At 48.8% G+C, this 20773-nt stretch overlaps 1 protein-coding gene across 5 annotated transcripts in view; it reads left to right on the forward strand.

The window, feature by feature from the left end:
• The window catches only part of TMEM164 (transmembrane protein 164), a 181368-nt gene that overhangs the window by 146222 nt on the left and 14373 nt on the right, over positions 1 to 20773 (forward strand). For all 5 annotated transcript variants that reach the window (XM_049644187.1, XM_049644184.1, XM_049644183.1 and 2 more), the window contains one exon: positions 20633 to 20733. In XM_049644187.1, the coding sequence (XP_049500144.1) occupies positions 20633 to 20733 (101 nt within the window). The remainder of the gene's footprint in view (positions 1 to 20632; positions 20734 to 20773) is intronic.

Genomic DNA, 20773 nt, shown 5'->3' on the forward strand with positions numbered 1-20773 from the left:
TACATCTTTGGTTAGATTTATTCCTAGGTATTTTATGCTTCTTGGTGCAATTGTGAATGGGATCAGTTTCTTTATTTGTCTTTCTGTTGCTTCATTGTTAGTGTATAAGAATGCAACTGATTTCTGTACATTGATTTTGTATCCTGCAACTTTGCTGAATTCAGCCCACTCTCACTGCTGTTGTTTAACATAGTATTAGAAGTTCTAGCATCAGCAATCAGACAACAAAAGGAAATCAAAGGCATCCAAATTGGCAAAGATGAAGTCAAGCTTTCGCTTTTTGCACATGACATGATATTATACATGGAAAATCCGATAGACTCCACCAAAAGTCTGCTGAACATTGTTTTGAATCTGCATACCTCAAATGTCGTAAAGGTCTCATCTGATTGTTTATCTGTGTTTTACCACTAGGTGGCAGTAGCCTCATCTTTTCGTCTTTTCAGGAAATGAGGCTCTATACAAGGAAGATCACTTTTAATTTAATTTAAATTACTAATACTAAATAATTCAATTGATAGTACCGTAAAACCGTGGGTTGTTTGTAGCTTGTTCTGCGAGTGTTCCACAAGAAGAGCAAACATTTCTAATCAATTTTAACTTGATAAACGAGTGATGTCTTGTGATACGAGTAGTATGTGACGCCGAATATCCCATGATCACAACTAAGCCAGTGGTTCTTGAAATTCGTTTTGATATATGAGTGCTTTGAAATTCGTTTTGATATATGAGTGCTTTGGATTACAAGCATGTTTCCAGGATGAATTATGCTCGCAAACCAAGGCTTCACTGTATTTATTATAATTAAGATGCTGTGGGAGTGAGGGAGAGGGCAAAGTCTATGAGGCCCCGGGATTTTGGCCTGGGTGGCTGAAGGAAGATAGGGTACCAGTAATGGAGAAGGGGACACAGAAGGAAGGAACATGTTTTAGGAAGGAAGATTGTTGTTCTTTACTTGAGTTTCAGATACTTCTAGGCTATCAGGCTGAGATGTCCAGGAGGCAGTTGTATGGAATATTCTGGCACAGTTCATGGGAGTCTTGGCTAGAGGCATACTTCAGTGTCCTTGGTGTAAAGGTGGTGCATACAATCATGGGAGCGGAAGAAATAGAACTTGGAAAAAAGGACTTGGGTGGGGGAACATTGACCTGTGAATAGTAGATGAGGGGGAGAGGAGTTTAAGGAGATTGCAGGACCCGTCAGAGCACTAATAGGAATGGCCAGCTGTCCTGGAAGCTAGGGCAGTAGACCTGTTCATCCGAGAAGTAGTGATCAGGAGCGCCGCATTTCAGAGAGTTCTGGTAAAGTAAGGCCATTGGAGAAGTGGGAATGGGAAGGAAGGCAGGTGTTAAAGGTGTTAAGGAAGGAGGGGTTAAGGGTGTTGCAAAGCTAAGGGAGGGATTTCTCTTTCCCCACCTCTTCCTTTTCCTGCCTTTCTTTCCCCCTCTCCTCCCCTTTCCTCTCTGCCCAAGGCTAGGCATGGTCAGGTGTGCAGATGAAGGCCAGTAGTGAGAGGGAGCAGTGAGGGTGCTAGGGAGGAAGGGGAGTGGGTGAATCACAGGTGATGGCACCTGCTGAGAACGAATGGGCTCTGTGGTGGATTGGGATGGGCACTGACAGGAGAAATAAGTGGTATGGGAGAAAAGAATTCTAGACTTTTCTGTGCTGTCCACTAGAATTCTCGGTAATGATGGGGATGATCTATAGCTGCTGTGCTCAGTTTTGTAGCCGCCAACTCCGTGTGGCTCCTGAGCAGAAGAAACATGGTTAGTGTAACCAAGGAACTAGGAGCGATGAATTTCATGTTTGATTTAAGTTGAATGAATTTGCATTGACATCGAAGTAGCTGCAGGTCTTTAGTAGGTACCATATTGGACAACGTGGCTCTAGAAGGTTGATGACTAGCGCTTGAGGGGGCCCTCCTGAAACACATTTCCTTGCATTTTCCCAGCACTGGACTGTAAAGTGACCCAATTTCTCCAGGAGGGCTCAGCAGCCTGAATGGAGGGGCAGGACATCTGGCCTGAGGCGTCTGTCCAAAGGTGGGGCTTTGTAAGTAGGATCGATGGTGTTGAAGATCCAGAAAGTGAGGGATGTATGGGGTTTGGGACAAAGTTTTGGTAATCTTGCCACACACTTGCCTCCTTTTGGGTTTCCGACTGAGGGCAGGCCACCCAAGGAACAATAACAGAACGGGAAACAGAGTTCTTTATTTATTTATTTTAATGTTTGTTTTTGAGAGAGAAAAAGAGAGCGCCAGTGGAAGGGGGGTGCAGAGAGAGAGGGAGACACAGAATCCGAAGCAGGCTCTGGGCTCTGAGCTGTCCGCACAGATCCTGATGTGGGGCTCGAACTCAAATGAACCGCGAGATCATGACCTGAGCCGAAGGCGGACACTTAAGTGATGGAGCCACCCAGGCACCCCAGGTCTTCTTTTATTATTAGCTGATCAAGCACCCAGCCGCTCCAACACGGGCAGGGCTGCTTCAGCAGGCTGGGCTGGAGCCTGTAGCTTTGGTCTTAGCACGCTCCATCCCCTGAGAATCTAAAGTGGCCAGATCTGTAGCGTGAGCCTGAACTTATTCCCCATCCAGGCAAAGGAACTGGGAAGCCTGAGAGGAAATCGAACAGGCCTGGCTGCCTGCCGATGGGATGGTTGTGACACGCACTCAATAAACAGCGAAAAGTGTGCGCTGCCCATTCCGAAGCGGGACTACCTGCTTTCAAATCCTGGTCCTGCGACTTTCCCAGCTGTGTGACCTTGGCTAAGTGTCATAACTTGTCTGCGTTCCCATTTCTTCATGTGTGAAACAAGAACGATTGTACTTCCCCAAAGGGTTTTAGTGAGCGTTAAATGTATCAGTGTATGTGAGGTGCTTGTGATAGCGGCCGTCACTCAGTTCACACTGCATAAGTCTGCTCTTCATATGGTTTCTGTTTGCCAAGGTACCCTGACTCTGCCCTCCTAATATCATAAAATGTGGTCCGGGCAGTTTCTTCGGATGTCACTGTTAGCAGGTGCCCCCTGGGGGATGAACTGGTGAGGGGGTGCGGGGTAGTGTGTGGTGAGGTGGATGAGGAGTTCCCTCTGTCCACCTGGGAGTAGAGGGGGCTAGTTCAAGTGATCGGTCACGGGGCCCAAGATGGTATGGAAGGAAGGGCGAGGAGGAAGTCCACGGAGGGGCGGGAATCACGGGATCAGAGGTCACCAGGACGTCTGTAGGTACCTGTACAAGTAGGAGTTGAGGATGTGGAATCTGAAATTACGGGGAAACTGTGGTCAGATAAATGTAACTGAGGCGGGGTGGTCGGTGTGCTCACTGAAGCCGTTTGGGTAGTAAGGTGGTGTTGAGGTGCAGGTCTGGAGAGTTGAGGAGGTTCAAGAGGCCATGAGGTTAGGATGTTAGAAGGGCCCCTCCTGCAGATGTTGGAATCACCCAGAATGCTGGCAGGAGAAGGCCTGATGTAAAGAGGAAGCCTGTATGCAAAGCGAGACTGATCTGGGTTGAGTCTGATGGTGACTTGGAGGACCGGGGGGGGGGGGGGGGGGGGGGGGGGGGGACCATGGTGAAGAAGAGAACGTGAAGCTTGGAAGAAAGAAGAGTAAACGTCCAGCAGCAGTAACGGGAGGAGGATCTTCAGCTTCCCCTCTCCCCCACAGAAGCTTGCTGTGAGCCTAGGTGGAGGAGGAGGAGGAGGAGTCTCTGCTCAGAGCACCCAGAGGGAGAAGCAGTGTCCTGGGGGAGAGCCGGGTCTCTGTAGGGAGAGGAGGTGCAAGGACCATTCTGTGCGAAGCTAGTGGGTGTGAAAGGATTTGCCGGTGGTGGGACCAGGTTTCCAGAGGTTTCTTCCTCCAGTCTGGAGAGAAGTCAGCTGCAGGATGGGTGTAGGAGAGCGACCGCACACAGCTTTAGGACCTGCAGGGCTGGTGATCCAGTTCCTTGCTCGGGGAACTCCCTCCCCTTTTCCTCATCCCTGTGGGTTTTTTTGGTTGGGCGAGTGTGGTGGTTTTATTTAGGAATGAATGAATGAATGAATGAGTGAATGAACGAATTATTTATTTATTTATTTATTTATTTATTTATTTATTTATTTAGAGAGGGTGAGTAGAAGAAGGGCAGAGAGAGGGAGAGACAGAATCCCAAGCAGGCTCCACGCCATCGGTGCAGAGCCCAATGCACGGCTTGATCTCATGCACTGCAAGACCATGGCCTGAGCCAAAATCAAGAGTCGGATGGATGCTCAACTGACTGAGCCACCCAGGTGCCCCACTTTTTTTTATATATATACAGAGAGCGCACGTGAACGGGGGGGGAGAGGGGCAGAGGGAAACAGAGAATCTTAAGCAGGCTCCATGCTCAGTGTGGAACCCAACACAGGGCTCGATTTCACAACCCTGGGATCATGACCTGGGCTGAAATCAAGAGTCAGACACTCAACCAGCTGAGCCACCCAGACGCCTCCTAGGCAGAGGTTCTTAACATGGGGTCCACAACTAGGGATTAAGGGGTCCATTAACTTGGGTGGGAAAAAAACATCATACCTTTTTTTTTCCCCCCTCTAACCTCGGCCAGAAATGCAGCCCTCAAATGTAGGCAACAAGTGCCAGTGACGGTAGCCATACCTGAGACTTTATTGTCACTAGCAATCACAGACAACTTCCTCTCACATTACAGTGGCCGCAGACAGCTCAGAATACTGTTTATGCCCTTTGCTGCCTTGAAATTGCTTAGACCCGCTGCTGGATCTCATTTAAATGTATTAGTAAAGAAACATGGAAGTACTGAATTACAGATCTGTTTTTCCTATCTTGATAACTCTGCTTTAATATCATTGGCTTCTTTTGGAACTCTTTGCCTTTTAGGCATTCAGAACACCATTCTGGGGAGTGGTTCATGGGTGCCCCACGCTGTCTGGGGGAGGGGGGGTTGGGGGAGGTTGGGGGGAGGACCCCTGGAGCCTGGCTCCAGGAGGGTGAAGAAGCCCGGCCTCCAGGCTGCTTGGAAACCCCTTTCTATTTCACTAGAGGGAGCCCTTGTTTCAGAATTGGGGAGCCGGGGACTCCCAGGCTTCAAAACAGGGGGAGAAGGGTGTTTTGAAGTATAAGCAAATCAAATGGCCTTTGGGGACATTTCAGGAAACTGAGGTGTAAGAACCCCCAATGTTGTTCGAAGCAGGCAAGCCCTGCCTCTCTTGAGATAAGCTTTAAGCTCATCTCCTGGAGGATGAGGGTTGGGATGCCTCTGGCCACTGTGCTAGTTTCTAGGACAGTTAAAGCAAGAGTACTTTGGCCAGTGAGGGCTTGAAAACCAGCTCCAGGGTCACACTGATCTCAGTTTGCCTGTTTCTCCCCCCACCCCCCTTTAGCCCATCCACCCTCCCCCATTCTTGTTCAACTAGCCTTAGGATGCTGGGAAAGTTCTCTTCCACTGGCTTGCACTTTGCTGGCCAGGCGAGGGGGCAGGGGAAAGGCCAAGGGGCTCAGGTAGGGTGAGGGAAGAGCTGTGGAATCTGAAACAATGGCCAAGGGCTGAGGCTTGGGCAAGTGGTGGATAGGAGAGTTTCTGAGAACCATGGGGTGCCCCCACTGAAGACTAAGGAGTTGGGTCTCAGGAATGCTTTACAAGGGCAGAGGATTAAGTCAGGTACTTCTGACTGTGATTGTAAGCAGCTCCCAGGAAGCCCTGCTTCTCATGTCTGGCCGGTTGTGGCCCCTCTCCTGGATTCAAGTCTCTGGGGCAGGGCCCAGGAACCTGCATTTTCTACACGGGTTCTCAAAGTGTGGTTCCTGGACCAGCAGCAGCAGCAGCCTAACTGGGGAACTTGGTGGAAGTACAAATTCTCAGGTTCCTGACTGTAGGTCCTATCCCACACCTACTGAATCAGAAAGTCTGGGGTGCAGCCCAGAAACCTCCCTTGTAACAAGCCCTCCAGTGTGTGTCTGGGGGAGTTGTGATGCCAGCTGAAGTCTGAGCGCCACTCTCCTGAGAGGATCTTTTTTTTTTTTAATTTTTAAAAATGTTTTTATTATTTTTGTTTCTGAGGGAGAGAGAGGGAGGGAGGGAGGGAGGGACACAGAGAGACAGACACAAAAAAATCCCAAGCAGGCTCCAGGCTCCCAGTTGTCAGCACAGAGCCCGATGCGGGGCTCAAACCCATGAACCGTGAGATCATGACCTGAGCCGAAGTTGGATGCTTAACCCACCGAGTCACCCAGGTGCCCCTCCCCTGGGGGGTTCTGATACAGGCTGAAGGTTAGGTCTCACTGCCTCAAATGATCCAAGAGTTGCTCCCCTGCCCCCACCCACCACCTTGCTGAAAGCTCACCAGAGACCCGGCTGACACTAACTACGTGACTTGCGCGAGGCGCAGTGGTGTGTTACGTTTCAGTAGTGCTTTTCTGTAGACTAGCTCCATGCTCCTTTAGCTTTTCTATTCCTGCAAAGCTCCGGCAAGGTCCAGAGGGCCCGCAATTGCCCTGTAAGCGGGACAGTGCTGCTTAGAGGGGTTTTGATCCACAGGTGTGGTCCTGTAGCAACATACTAAGCGTGGAAGCTGGGACCTGGGTCTCTAGACTCCAGTGCTTAATCTGCTAGGACAGGTCCACCTGCTGGATTCTTTGCCAGCTCAGGGTCCTCACTCTGCATGCTGTTGGCAGGGGGCTGGCTGTGAGGCTCGTAGATGAAGGTGGGTCTTTAAGTTGCCTCAGCCAGAGGCTGTGTGGCCCAGTCAGCCCCCGCTAGGCACTTTGAAGGTGAAGCCTGGCCTGAGTGGGCTCCGTAGCCCCTCAGGATAGGAAGTTGACAAGATGGGCCTTCCACATGGACACCTAACTTAGGGCAGTCTCTGTTTTCTTGTACGTTAAACAGACTATAGGGCCCAGTTCATTTGGTCGAATGCCTGGATGGAAGGGAAACCGGACTTGGGCCTGTGCTCAGTGGCTGAGAATAGGAATCCCATATCCATGGCCATCGTGGGATCATGCCACCCAGGGCTGTATCTCCTGGGCAGTGAAGGCTTGTAGAAGCTGGAAATCAAGGCGTCTCATTTAGAGAGGGCCCAAAGGTGGGTTGGCAATGCTGTTGGGAACTGAAGTAGTCATCCTCTTCCCTGTCCCCAAACCTGCACCTTCTCTGATGTTCCCTATCCCATTGAGTGGTACCACCATCCACTCATTACCCACGCCAGAAATCTACGGATAATCATTGGCCCTTCATTCCCCTTCTCTTCCGTATCCAGTCAGTGACCAAATCCTGTCAGTTTGACCTCCTGATCATTTCTCGAATTCATTCCCATCACTCCAACTTGAGTTTGGATCAGATCATCCCTGACTTGTTCTATTGCAACAGCCTCAACAGTGGTGTTCCTGCCTCTAGCCCCACTCTATTTCTTTTTTTTTTTTAAGTGTATTCATTTTGAGAGAGAGTTGCACATGTGTGCACGGGAGGGGTAGAGAGATGGGGAGAGAGATTCCCAAGCAGGCTCCGTACTGTCAATGCAGAGCCTGACGTGGGGCTCGATCTCACAAACTATGAGATCAGGACCTGAGCCAAAATCAAGAGTCGGACACTCAATCAGGCACCCTTAGCCTTGATTTATTTCAATCTGCAGCCAGACTGTAAGTTCTGTCCCTTGCTTCAGAGTGTGATCTGAGGCCCAGCAGCATCTGGGGGCCAGTTAGAAATGCAGGCTCTCAGTCCCCACCCCAGACCTGCTGCACCGGAACCTGCCTTTTAACAAGATCTCAAGGTGATTTGTAAAGTCCCAAATATCTGATGTAGCCAACAGAATTCTTCATAAGGTGGCTCTTGTCCCTTGTTTATCCCTCTCCCCTTCATGGTAGTCCAGTGATTCCAAACTGTATACAGTCTTCAAACATACTGGGCTGCTTACTTCACTCTTCCTGCAAATCTTTATGGAACCCCTACTTTGTGCCAAGCACTTGCCGTGGATAAAGTCGTGAGCAAAACAGATACATATGCTTGCTTTCACTAGCTTACATTCTTATGGAAGGAGACAGTAAATAAATAAATGAAATATATAGTGTGTTAGATAATGTTACACTCCATAAGGGGAGAGGTAAAGCAGAGTCAAGGGTATAGGGATGCTGGATGGTTGGAGAGGTTGCATGTTTACATGAGGTAGCCTCTTTTTATTTATTTTTATTTTTATTTTTATTGTTAAGTTTGTTTTGAGAGAGAAGGGGGAAGGGGCTGGAGTTCTTACTCATGAACCATGAGATCATGACCTGAACCAAAATCAACAGTCTGACGCTTAACTGACTGACTGAGCCATGCAGGCGCCCTGAGGTAGCCTCATTTAAAGGGAAGGCCTCACTGAGAATGTGACATTTGAGTGAAGGCTCGTAAGCAAGGGAGTGAGCTATTGAGTACCTGGTGGAGGGATATGCCAAGAAGAGCAAATAAGCATACGGGACCGAGACACAGGAGTGTTTCTAGAATATTCCAACAACAGCAAGTAGGTCAGTGTGTCTAGAGCCATGTGAAGGAAGGGGTAAGTTGTAGGAGATGAGGTGAGAGAGGTGCTATTATAGATGAGGGGGCAGATCATATATAAGGCCTCGCAGACCACAGTAAGGACTTGGCATTTTATTCTTAGGGAGGTGGGAGGCCATTGGAGGGTTTTTAGCAGTGGACTCACATGATCTGAATGAATTTTTAAAGGGGTCACCCAGTTGTTCTACTGAAATTAGACCACGGGGGACAAGGGTAGAAGCAAGGAGACGTGTAAGTGTTGTTTGTAGTAACTCAGGTAGGCAACCATAGTGGCTAGGGTACTGACTGGAGCCAGAGAAGAGTCACTGGATTCTGGATACATGCTGAAGGTTCAGCCAACAGGATTTGCTGATGGATCAGATACAAGGTGTGAGCGCAAGAGGGGTCAAGGATGGCTCTCGAAGGTTTTTAACTTTAGTAACTTAGATGGATGACCATGAACCTAGATCAAGAAGACTAGGAGGAAGGATTTGGGCTTGTTTATTTCTTTTGGGGGGGGCATTGGGGAGTGGAAGTGCTCTTCCAGTTATCTATTTTTGTGTAGCAAACATCCTAAAATGTAGTGACTGAAAACAGTGGCTTATTATTGGAGTACACCAAACGATAAATCTGCACACTGAAGGAAACCGTCAACAAAACGAAAAGGCAACCTACTGAATGGGAGAAGATATTTGCAAATGATAGATCTGCCAAGGGGTTCGTATCCAAAATATATAAAGAACTTACACAACTAAACACCCCAAACCCAAATAATCCAATTAAGTAATCGGCAGAAGACCTGAATAGACATTTTTTCCAAAGAAGACATACAGATGGCCGACAGGTGCTCAACATCACCAATCATCAGGGAAATGCAAATCGAAACCACCGTGACTTACCACCTCACACTGGTCAGAAAGGCTAGTATCAAAAAGACCAGAAACAGCAAGTGTTGGTGAGGATGTGGACAAAAGGGAAACCTCAGGCACTGTTCGTGGGAACCTAAACTGGTGCAGCCACTGTGGAAAACAGTGTGGAGGTTCCTCAAAGAGTTAAAAAATAGAAATACTGTACAATCCAGTAATTCCGCTACTGAGTATCTGTCTGAGGAAAATGAAAACACTAACTGGAAAAGATATATGCATTCCTGTGTTTATCGCTGCATTGTTTACAATAGCCAAGATACGGAAGCAACCCAAGTGTCCATCAGTAGATGAATGGATAAAGAAGATGTGATACACGCACACACACACCCCATATTGGAATATTGGCCATAAAAAGGGGGGGAACCTTGCCATCTGTGATAACATGGATGGACCTAGAGGGTATTTTGCTAACTGAAATAAGTAAAAAAAAAAAGACAAATGCCCTATGATTTTCATTTATATGTAGAATCTAGAAAACAAAACAGATGTACAAACAAAAACAGAAACAGACTCATAAATACACAGAGCAAACTGGTGGTTGCCAGAGAGGAGGGAGCTTGGGGGGGGGTGGGTATGGGCAAAATTGGTGAAGGGGATTAAGAGGTACCAAAAAACCCCCCAATGGCCCCATTATTTTTCACAACAGTGTGGGTGGACTAGGTCATTCTTTGTTATGGACTGAATGTTTGTGCCCTCCCCGCCCCCACAAGTTCATATGTTGAAACCCTAACTCCTGATGCGATTGTATTTGGAGATGGAGAGTTTGGGAGGTAATTAGGGTTCAATTAGGTCACGAGAGTGGAGCTTTTCGATGAACAGGATTGGTACTTTTATAAGAGGCCAGAGAGCTCCCTAGCCCCTCTTACCTTGTGAGGATACAGCAAAAAGATGGCTGTTTCTGAACCAGGAAGTGGGTTCTCACCAGACACCAATTGGCCAGTGCCTTGGTCCTAGACTTTATGGCTTTCAGAACTGTGAAAAAAATAAATTTCTATTATTGCAAGCCACCCAGCCTATGGTATTTTATTATGGCAGCCCCAAGCTACTAAGATAATTTTTCTGTTCGTCCTGCCTGGGCTCACCTGGAACAGTTGGGATGGCTTGGGCCTCTCTACCTGCAGGGCCTTTCCTGGCATGGGGGTCTCCAGGCGGCATTCCAAGAGGGCAGGCTCCAGTACACAGGTGTTAATCAAGCCTCTGATTGCATCCTGTGAGACGATATCCCATTAGTCAAAGCAAGTTACGTGGCTGAGCCAGGTGGGCCAAATGGCCAAATCACTGTGGGAGGGTATGACATAAGCGTGTGGATACCGGGAGGTCATGATTCACCCGGAGCCATTACTGTAATGATCTCCCGTAGGAGCCAAGATCAGAAGTTTAAGGAAGTGAGATGCCCATTTAGGTATCCAAGTACAGATAGTGAGTAGGCTGTGTGATATATGAGCCTGGAGTTCAAGGCCGAGGTCCAGGCTGAACTGTAAATGCTGGAGTCATCAGCACATAGGTGGTATTAAAGCCATGAGATTGGTTGAAATCACCGAGGGAATGAAAGTATGGAGAGAAAAGAAAATCTCCGAGTTCTGTAGCCTTGACTCTCCATTGTTTAGAGGTCAGGGAGCGGGGAAAAAGAAACACTAGAGGACAGTGATAAGGAGCAGGTTGTGAAGCAGGAGGGCAACGAAGACAGAGCAGTGTCCCAGAAGCCAGGTAGAGAATGTTTCAAGAACAGAAGTTTGCAGGTGTGTAAAATGAAGCCTGAGAAATGACCATTGGGTGCAGGAATGAAAAAGTTTTTTGTGGGGTGCCAGGGTGGCTCAGTCAGTGAGGCATCTGACTCTTGGTCTCAGCTCAATTAGTGATTCTGGGTCTTGACTTCAAGTCCCACGTTGGGCTCTGCACTGGGTGTGAAGCCTACTTTTTAAAAAAGGTTATTTGTGACCCTGTGGGGAGCTGTTTTGGTGGAGTGTGTGGTGGGGGAGGTAGAAGTGGAAGCCGGATTAGGGCAGATTAAGAGAGAATGGGAAGAGGAATTGTGGACAGGGAGTATGGACAAGTACTGTCGATAAAATTAGGTGAGCCACATATATAATTTCTAATGTTCTAGTAGCCACACTCAGAAGAGGTCAAAGAAACAGGTGCAGTTAATTTTAATCATACATCTTATTTAACCCAGTAACCAAAATATTATCATTCTAGTGTAACCAGTACAAAATTATTACCAGGATATTTTACATCGTTTGAAATCCAGTATGTATTTTACCTTAACAGCTCGTCTCACTTCAAACTAGCCACGTCTCGTGGGCTCAGGAGCCACACAGAAGTCACAGTAGCGACTGGTCCACTAGCTACCCTGTTGGATAATGGAAGTCTAAAGAATTTTTTCAAGGAGTTTTGCTCTAAAGAGGGGCAGAGGATTGAGGGGGCAGCAACGTCAGGTGTTTATTTGTGTTAGAGTGGGAGCTATTATAGTATATTTTGTTTATGAGCTGATGGGAATAATCCAACAGAGGAGAAGAAATGGTTGATATTAAGAAAAAACGGAAGCGGGGCCGCCTGGGTGGCTCAGTTGGTTAAGTGTCCCACTCTTGATTTCGGCTCAGGTCATGATCTCGGTTCATGGGATTGAGCCTTATGTTGGGGGCTCTGCGCTGTTAGTGTGGAGTCTGCTTAGGATTCTCTTTTCCCTCTCTCTCTGTCCCTCCCCAGCTCAAGCTCTCCCTCTCTCTCAAAATAAATAAACTTAAAAGAAAAAGGAAAAGAGCAAGTAGTTGCTGGAGTCCTACCGAGCAGGTGAGAGGGGACACGATCTGGATACAAATGGGAAGGCTGGCCTTGGCGAGGGTCCTGGGCAGCTCATCCATGGTAACAGGGGTGATGGCCAAGCACACTGAACACTGATGCAGACAGGTGGTTAGATGCAATCATGAGAGCTCTGAAAGCTTTTGCCTGATTCGTTTTATCTCCAAGAAGTAGGAGGCAAGGTCATCATCTGAGAGTGAGGATGAGGTAGCTATGTTGAAGGGTAGAGAAGAGAGGAGAAAATATTGTTGTCTGAGAGGGTGAATGGACTGGGGAAGTATAGTGCGATTGCCTGGCAACACGAAAGATGCACTTGAGGTCTGTGATCACGAATTTCAAGTGAGAACAGTCAGCACTGTTGTTTTTCTCCAGGCACATTCAACTGTGTGGGTGCAAGCAAGGAATGAGGAGGAGATTGGAATTTAACCAGGGCTGGGTCGTGTGTGTGTGTGTGTGTGTGTGTGTCCAAGATGAGTATGATCATGAGAGGCGCCGTGGAGTCAAAGGTGTCTGCCAGGGATAATTAGAATGATGGGCCATGGAATCCAAGGAGGGGAGCAGGAGCTGTGAGGAACAGGAAAAAAAAAGTTCTGAGGCTTCAGAACGGCCATGTGAGTGAATGGCTGAGGCGCCGTAGAAGACAGGGTCCCTGAGGAGAGGGGGCCAAGGGATGGAGGGGCTGGGATGCTGGAAGGTTCATCCAGGCATTCGTTGAAATTATCAAGAAATAGGACAGGAATGGTTTTCAGGGGAGTGGTATAACATCCTCAAGGGGTGTTGAGGGCCATGACCCATATGTGTGTAGACAGCCCTAAAAGGGAAGACTAGTGGAGGTACGGGGTAGTGGTTGTAGGGCTTTAGAGAGGAAGGAGGCTTGGTGGTCTGGAAACAGCAATGCAATGGAAGAGGTTACCTACTCTACCACGTACATGGGCTCAAGGAGAAAAACCAGTGACTACTTTTGAAGGCTAGAGGTGTAGCAGGCTCCTTGTGGGGAGAGGTAGGTTGGGTAAGAGCAAAAGGATGAAGGGGACATTCAGAGAAGTGATTGAAATATTGGGAATGTGGCTAATGATTTCTCTGTGATTTTGCATGTTCCGTTTGCCTGGAATTCCCTTCCTTGCCTTGTACACCTGAAAAACTTTCCTTCATCTTTTACCACCTAACTCCTGCATCACTATTTTCCTGAAATTGCTGCAGCCAAGATTACCAGTGAGCAGCACGTGGCCAAACCCAGTGGCAGTATTTGTCTTTCTTTCTATAGAGAAGCGTGTTCCCAGTGAATTTTTAAAAAATGTTTATTTATTTTTGAGAGAGAAAGAGAGAGAGAGAGAGAGAGATCCCCCATGAGTGGGGGAGGGGCAGAAGCAGAGAGGGGGACAGAGGATCTGAAGTGGGCTCTGTGCTGACAGCAGAGAACCCAATGCGGGGCTTGAACTCAGGAACCATGAGATCATGACGTGAGCCAAAGTTGGACACTTAACTGACTGAGCCACCCAGGTGCACCCTTCCCCCAGTGGAATCTTCTGTGATGGTGGGAATGTCCTGCCTCTGCACTGCCCAATATGGTAGCCACTAGCCACATGTAGTTACTGAGCACTTAGAAATGTGGCTGGTGCGACTGAGGAATCAAATTTCTAATTTTATTTCATTTTAATTCCTTCACATGTAAATTGTCCCAGGTAGCTCGTGGGCTAATCTCCTCTGCAGTCCCGTCTTCTTGGGGATCCTTTTTGTTCTGGCAACTATTGCTGGTTCCCAGGCTCTGTCCTTGGTGCTTGAATCTCATTCTGTGGGCTTCTTCCTCGCTGATCTCTCCATCCCAAGCTCTGTTTCCAGGTCCTTTCTCTCCTGAGCTCTGCACGTGGATACCCCGTAGGCATTCGGTATCAGTGTGCTCCAAACTGAACTCCTCTCTCCCCTAAATCAATTCAGTTACTGAAGTCACAGACTTGGGAGCCACCCTCCCCGCCTCCCTCCTGTCCAGCCGGTAGCCAGCTCATCCGTATCTGTGCAGCGGCGTCCAAACCTGTCTTCAGTCTCGCCCCTCTCCAGCCCACCGTCCACACGGCCAGAGCACGTTGATTCGCTGACATGTCAATCTGACCATGTGTGTCCCTATTTAAACCTCTCAATGGCATCTCATTGCGCGTCAGATAAAGGCCCAGTTCCTGGCCGTGTCGCCAATGAGGTTCTTCATGACCTGACCCCACTTGCCTGTCTCTCTGGCTCCATGTCTTGACACATGTCCCCTCCCACTTTATGCTGCACTGACACAGACCTGCCGGAAGACTACATGCGACCAGCGTGCCGCGTCACACCTCCACAGTTCTTTCAGGCTGTCCCAGCACCCCGAATACCCTTTCCCTCTTGCAGGCTCCGATCCCAGCTCCTCCTCAACGCTTCTTCAAAACCCACCTCAGCCGTCACCTCCAGCCACCCTTCCTCTGTGTCCCATCACCCACTGTGCTTTCAGTTATCACACCACCCTGTTATTCACTCTTATGCTGCCGGGCAGTTCTCGAGGGCAGTTCTCGTTATCCCCACTGCCGAGCATGGAGTCTGGTGCCCAGCCTCATCCCCTTGGTGGAAGCCCTTCCTGGGTGGGCTTATAGGATGGGAGACAGGGCCGCCGGGAGGCCTCTGGGGATCTGTCTTTGCTGCTGCTGGTGGTGCAGTTGACTTCTTTCCCAGCATGCGTGACGCTTCCTTCTGGTAGAAATCGATTTCAGAAAAAGCTATTATCTTGGTTCCCCCTACCTTTAGAGATGAAACGCTTCTATCCTCCTGGGAATCAAGATGCTAGCAGAAAATGTCACATTTCTTTCTTCAAGTAGGAAAAAAAAGTTTTATGTGTTTAATTTTTCTGAAAGTGCTCAAGTTTCTATTTGCCTTTGGAAGAAACCTGGTTTTTCACTTGGATTATCCCAAGGGCCACATTCAGGTATATGGAAAAAAGGAAATGTGCGTTTGCATACAATTTGCATATATCTATGCAGAGTAGATCATTTATTCTCCGGGTGCTTGCTTTTTTTTTTTTTTTAAGTTTTCAGAGAAATCGAATCTTTGATTATCTTTGCAATGAAAAGAACCAACAACAGTAAAAAGGCAGTGGAAACCACAGTCAAAGCCCCCACCTTAGGGCGCCTGGGTGGCTCATTTGGTTAAGCATCTGATTCTTGATCTCAGCTCAGGTTTTGATCTCAGGGTGGTGAGTTCAAGCCCCACGTTGGACTCCGCGCTGGGCGTGAAGCCTACTTAAAAGAAAAAAAAAAGCAAGCTCCCCCATCACAGGGAAGATCACGTCTTTGCAAGATTCCCTTGTCTTCTTCCAGGCTTTTTAGGATATTTTGGATGGCTGTGGTTTTGCCATGCTAAAAATAGCAGCCGCCTGCTGTGTGCCAGCTAGCTGCTCTGTTTATTTTTCTATATCTCCTATTCCACTCAGCAGCCCCAAGAGGTGGATGTTACCTCCAGTCTTCATACAGGAAGGGCTCTTAGAGGGGCAGCACTATTTGCCCAAGGTCGCTCCCACCACCAATAGGCAATAGCAGAGGCAGGGTTCAAACCCAAAAGGCTGTCCAACCCCAAGCCCTTTGTTTTAAACCATTAAGCTCTATTTTCCATCATTGGCATACTGTTTGGTGTTCTGCCTTTTACACTTGCCATTACCAGCCAGGGACTTTTCCACACAGGCTCATGGTTTGGATGTCATTTGAATGGCGGTTGTCATTTGAATGGTGGTTGCATGGTATTGAGGTGCCAGAGTTTATCTCTCCATTTGGTTTGTTTCCAGATCCTCCATATTGTAGGTGGTGCAGCTGTAAATATCTTTGTGCAAATAAGGGCCATCTGTTGGGTTCTTTAGGCATTCGATGGTTGTCCTCAAAGTAGTATTGCCAAGCCAAAGGGTTTCATATGGTTTGAGGATTCTCTGGAAGGTCTGTGCTATTCGTTCTCTCACATGCTGATCATTTTTTGAGTGCCTGATGTGCACCAGGTGCTGGAGGGGACGGGGGCGGATTCAGAAACGGCTCCTCATTGATGGTCCACTGTGGGGTGGATGGGGCAACAGAGTGAACGGTACTAAAGTGGGGGTTTGGGCAAGGGGCAGTGAGAACATGTACCCTTGGCAGTGTCTGAGTGTGTGTCCCTTTCCCCCGTAGCATAGGGCGGGGACTGCAGGGCAGGGGAGGTATGCAGTGAGGAGAGGGGCTGCCGCCTCCCTGCTTTCCCCAGGTCTGTGGCTAAGCTGCCTCCAGGCTGAGGACCTCCTGGCTGCCCCCTCCTGTACCTTTCCTGTGCCTGGCCCACGTGACCTCTCACTACCGCACAGCTGCCACTTAGGGAGAGCCAAGCAGAGGCTGGAGGGAAGGGACACCTGGGGAAAATGGCTCAGGGCTTGAGGGGACTGAGCACAAGCCTAAGCCCCTGCTGGTCCTCCGGGTCCCCTCTTACCCTTAATGTCCCCAGCAACCAGGGGACAACACGGTGCCGAGTTCCCATTCATTCAGCACACAAAGTGTAAGTGCATAGCTCAGTGTCTTTTCACAAAGCAAACGCTGTGCCAGATGCTAGGAACACAGAATCCAACAAGGTCCCCCACTCCGAGGCACTCTGGTGTAGACAGGTAGACAGACCAGGAAAGAGACGGTACAACTCAGGGTGGCGTAGGACTGGACAAGTGGCAGCAGGGCCACTGAGCAGTGAGCAGCCCAGCGGTGTCTGAGAGCCCAGTGCCCTGCTCTGACTTTGATGGTGGCACCCCCCCATCTCCCAGCCTCAGTGTCTCCATCTCTAAAATGGAGGGACGAGTTTGATGTGCTCGAAGGGCCTTCTGACTCCAGTGTGCTGTCAGCCTGGCTATTGTTCCCATAGCAAGCCTGAGCTTCTCCCCTAGAAGACCTGCCTGGCTTCAGTCACCCCATCGTATTCCTTCTCCTCTCCACCCTCCACCTCCCACCCCCATGGTGTTCCTTGGTGTTCTGCCTCTGGCCTTCGTTTCTCAGTCTACACGTGCCCCTATGACTCTGCTTGTGTTTGTGTGCCAATGACACGTATATCTGGATGTTCAGCCCCACCCTCTTCACTGAGTTTGTGACTCATTATAATAATTAAAATAGTCAACATTTGTTAAATACCAGAAACCACACTATGACATGACTTAAATTATGTCATCTCTTGGGGCGCCTGGGTGGCTCAGTCAGTTAAGCATCCGATTTCAGCTCAGGTCATTATCTCATAGTCCGTGAGTTCAAGCCCCGCGTGGGGCTCTGTGCTGACAGCTCGGAGCCTGGAGCCTGTTTCAGATTCTGTGTCTCCCTCTCTTTCTGCCCCTCCCCTGCTCATGCTCTGTCTCTCTCTGTCTCAAAAATAAATAAAAACATTAAAAAAAAATATGTCATCTCTGCAGAACCTGGGTGGCTCAGTCAGGTAAGTGTCCGACTTTGGCTCAGGTCACGATCTCATGGTTGGTGAGTTCGAGCCCCACAGAGGGCTCTCTGCTGTCAGTGCACAGCCCACCTCAGATCCTCCCTCTCCCTCTCTCTCTGCCCCTCCCCCACTTGTGCGTGCACTCTCTCTCAAAAATAAACAAACATTAAATTATGTCATCTCATCTACCCAACAACTTTGAGAAGTAGGCAGTGGCACCCCCATTTTATAGAGGAGTGAAACTGAATTCAAGCCCTTGACGTTGATAAGTGACAAGAGCCAGGATTTGAATACCTGTGTCTGAGGGCTCCAGTGCCCATACGCTCTGCCACCGTGCTATTTCCCAGGGTGCCCTCAGCGGCCCGAGAGACATCTCCACTTGGATATTTTGCAGACGCCTCAATTTCAACATGTCCGATATTGGCCTCATTGTCTGCCTACTTTCTGCCCCAATCTGCCTTTTCCTCTCTTCTCCATAACAATAAATGGCACCATAGGCCCAAGGAGGCCCAAGCTAGAAGTCTTTCTAGATTCATCCTGACCCTTCCTCCCCAGCATCCAGCCTTCCACCACATCCTGGTGAGTCCTTCTTCCACTTTTCTCCAGTCCTACTGCTGTTACCTTTGAGGGCCATCCATCCCCTTCCCTCTTTGGGTTCCTGCAGCAGCCTCCTTATCAGTCTCCTTGCCTCGATGTTCTCTGCTCCATTCCTTCCCCCGTGCTGGCCCGCGTGACCTTTCTTGAGCACATGTCTGATCACATCACTTTCCTGCTGTTTTCTGGGCCTCTGCAGCAGAGCGCAAAGCTGGCCATCCATGGGCTGAAATCCATCCAAGAAGACGTGTTTTGTTTGGTCCGTTGAGCATTCTTAAAACATTTTGAATTATTTGCCAACATTTAAAAATCAGGAAATTCCACGCGAAAGTTCAAATTTCTGGCTTCCCTTGCAAAACTGGAAAAAAAAAAAAAAAAAACAACTGGCAACTCTGGGAACCACATCCCCGCAGGACAGTGGTTGGATTGAGCTGAGTGGTGGTTGCCATCTTTAGAAGGGGCATGGGCTTTCCAGTTGGCCAGTCTCCAGCATCCTTAATGTCTCTCAGTCTCTGGTCACTCTCCTCCCAATTTCCTACCTGAGCCTTGTGGCATCTGGGCACATGACCCTCCAAGTATGGGATGAAGCCCAAAGCCCCTCAGCATGGCTCCTAAGGTCTTAGAGTAGACCAGCCCTCCACCAACATCTGGGTCTTACTCCTGGTCGCCACCCCTCTACACTGTCCACTGTGTCCCCAACTCTTAGCCATAGTTCTCTGAATTGCCTCGCTCCCAGGAGCTCATGTCTGCCTTTGTGCGAGCTACCGGCTCTGGAATGTCTTGGCCCCTGGTTACGTCCTTCAGGACTGCTCCGTGTCCCCTCTACCAAGAAGCGGTCCTTATTCCTACATCTTTTCTCCACCCATCATATTGGGTTCTAATTGTCGATTGGCATGTTTGCCTCCCCCGCCAGACTATGAGCCTGGACTGTAGGGAGCCTGTCTTCTTGATCTTCCTGTCCAGGGCTTGGAATATAACAGGTACTTAACAGCTGGTGAATGAATGGATGAATCAGTGAAAGACTGACTTGGGAAAATAACCACCCTGGGATGTAATGTTGGCGCCTACTTGCTTGGGGTGGAGGGTTCCAGTTTGCTTTCATTCTGGAGCCCCCCGCCAAATCCCCATTTAGAGTGACACCCCACAGCATTCTATAAGCCATGCACCTCCTCTGAAAGCTCTGGAATGCATCCAGGGCTACTGGGATGGTAGTTCCTAGTGATGGCTGGACGGAAAATACATCACTTTCGGTGCTCCAGGGGGAAGGAGTTGTGTAATGATTGGGAAATGGCATCGCCATTGGATGTGGCACGTTCTGTGGTTATTTGAAGAATAATGATGATGTGCTAAGGGCAGCATCTAACACCCATCAAACACTCACATCGTACCCAATTCTGTATTACGAGTGCTCACGATATCATTGCCTTTATTCCCTGTGACAATTCTAAGAAGGAGGTAGGACTGGTATCCTGAGATTTAGGGGAGTTTCAACAACTTTTCCAGGGCCACGCAGGCAGTAAGAATCTAGACTTGAACCCAAATCTGCCTGTCATGACAGTTAACCGTCTCAACCACCCTACCATACTTCCTCAGTGGCATCCCTGTTTAGAAACATGAGGGAAAGATGAAAATAAATGTGAAAGGGAAGGACATATGAATATATATACAGTTAGATTCCAATTGGCGATTAAGAAAAAAAAGAAAAGTAACTCCTGAGGCATAGAGAAAACAACCAAGTGCACGCACGTACACACACACACACACACACACACACATACACATACACGTTAGCAGGGTTGCATTTGGGTAGTAGAATGCTAGGGATGTTTTTCTTTGTTTTCTCCATCTTGTTTCTACTTTCTAGCATTTTCTGAATTTCCTTTAATGAGCATGCATTCCTTTCATAATAATAATAATAATAATAATAAAGAATCCTCCCTTGGGGCGCCTGGGTGGCGCAGTCGGTTAAGCGTCCGGCTTCAGCCAGGTCACGATCTCGCGGTCCGTGAGTTCGAGCCCCGCGTCAGGCTCTGGGCTGATGGCTCGGAGCCTGGAGCCTGTTTCCGATTCTGTGTCTCCCTCTCTCTCTGCCCCTCCCCCGTTCATGCTCTGTCTCTCTCTGTCCCAAAAATAAATAAAAAACGTTGAAAAAAAAAAAAAAAAAAGAATCCTCCCTTCATAATGGCCCCGGCAATATGTGGCAGAACAGAGGGAATGGCTGGTGGGACTGGCTTTGAAGTAGATGTCACCGAGCAGCGAGGGGGTGTGTCAGCTGGCAGCGGCTGTGGCCTCAGCACCTGCGGCCTCAGCACCTGCACCTCAAGGGGCAAAGGAGAAGCGGGTCCCCAAGCCTGCCGTCTCACCATCTTCCCCTTTTTCCTCCAGGTGCTTACACCCCAGAGCCCCTCAGCAGTTTCCGGTGGGCCCTTCTCTCAACTGGCCTCATGTTCTTTTACCACTTCAGCGTCTTGCAGATCCTGGGCCTGGTAAGTTCGGTTCTGTTCCCCTTCTATCCCCTCCGTTTGG

The sequence above is a fragment of the Panthera uncia genome, chromosome X, assembly GCF_023721935.1.
Source record: "Panthera uncia isolate 11264 chromosome X, Puncia_PCG_1.0, whole genome shotgun sequence".
Lineage (NCBI taxonomy): Eukaryota > Metazoa > Chordata > Mammalia > Carnivora > Felidae > Panthera > Panthera uncia.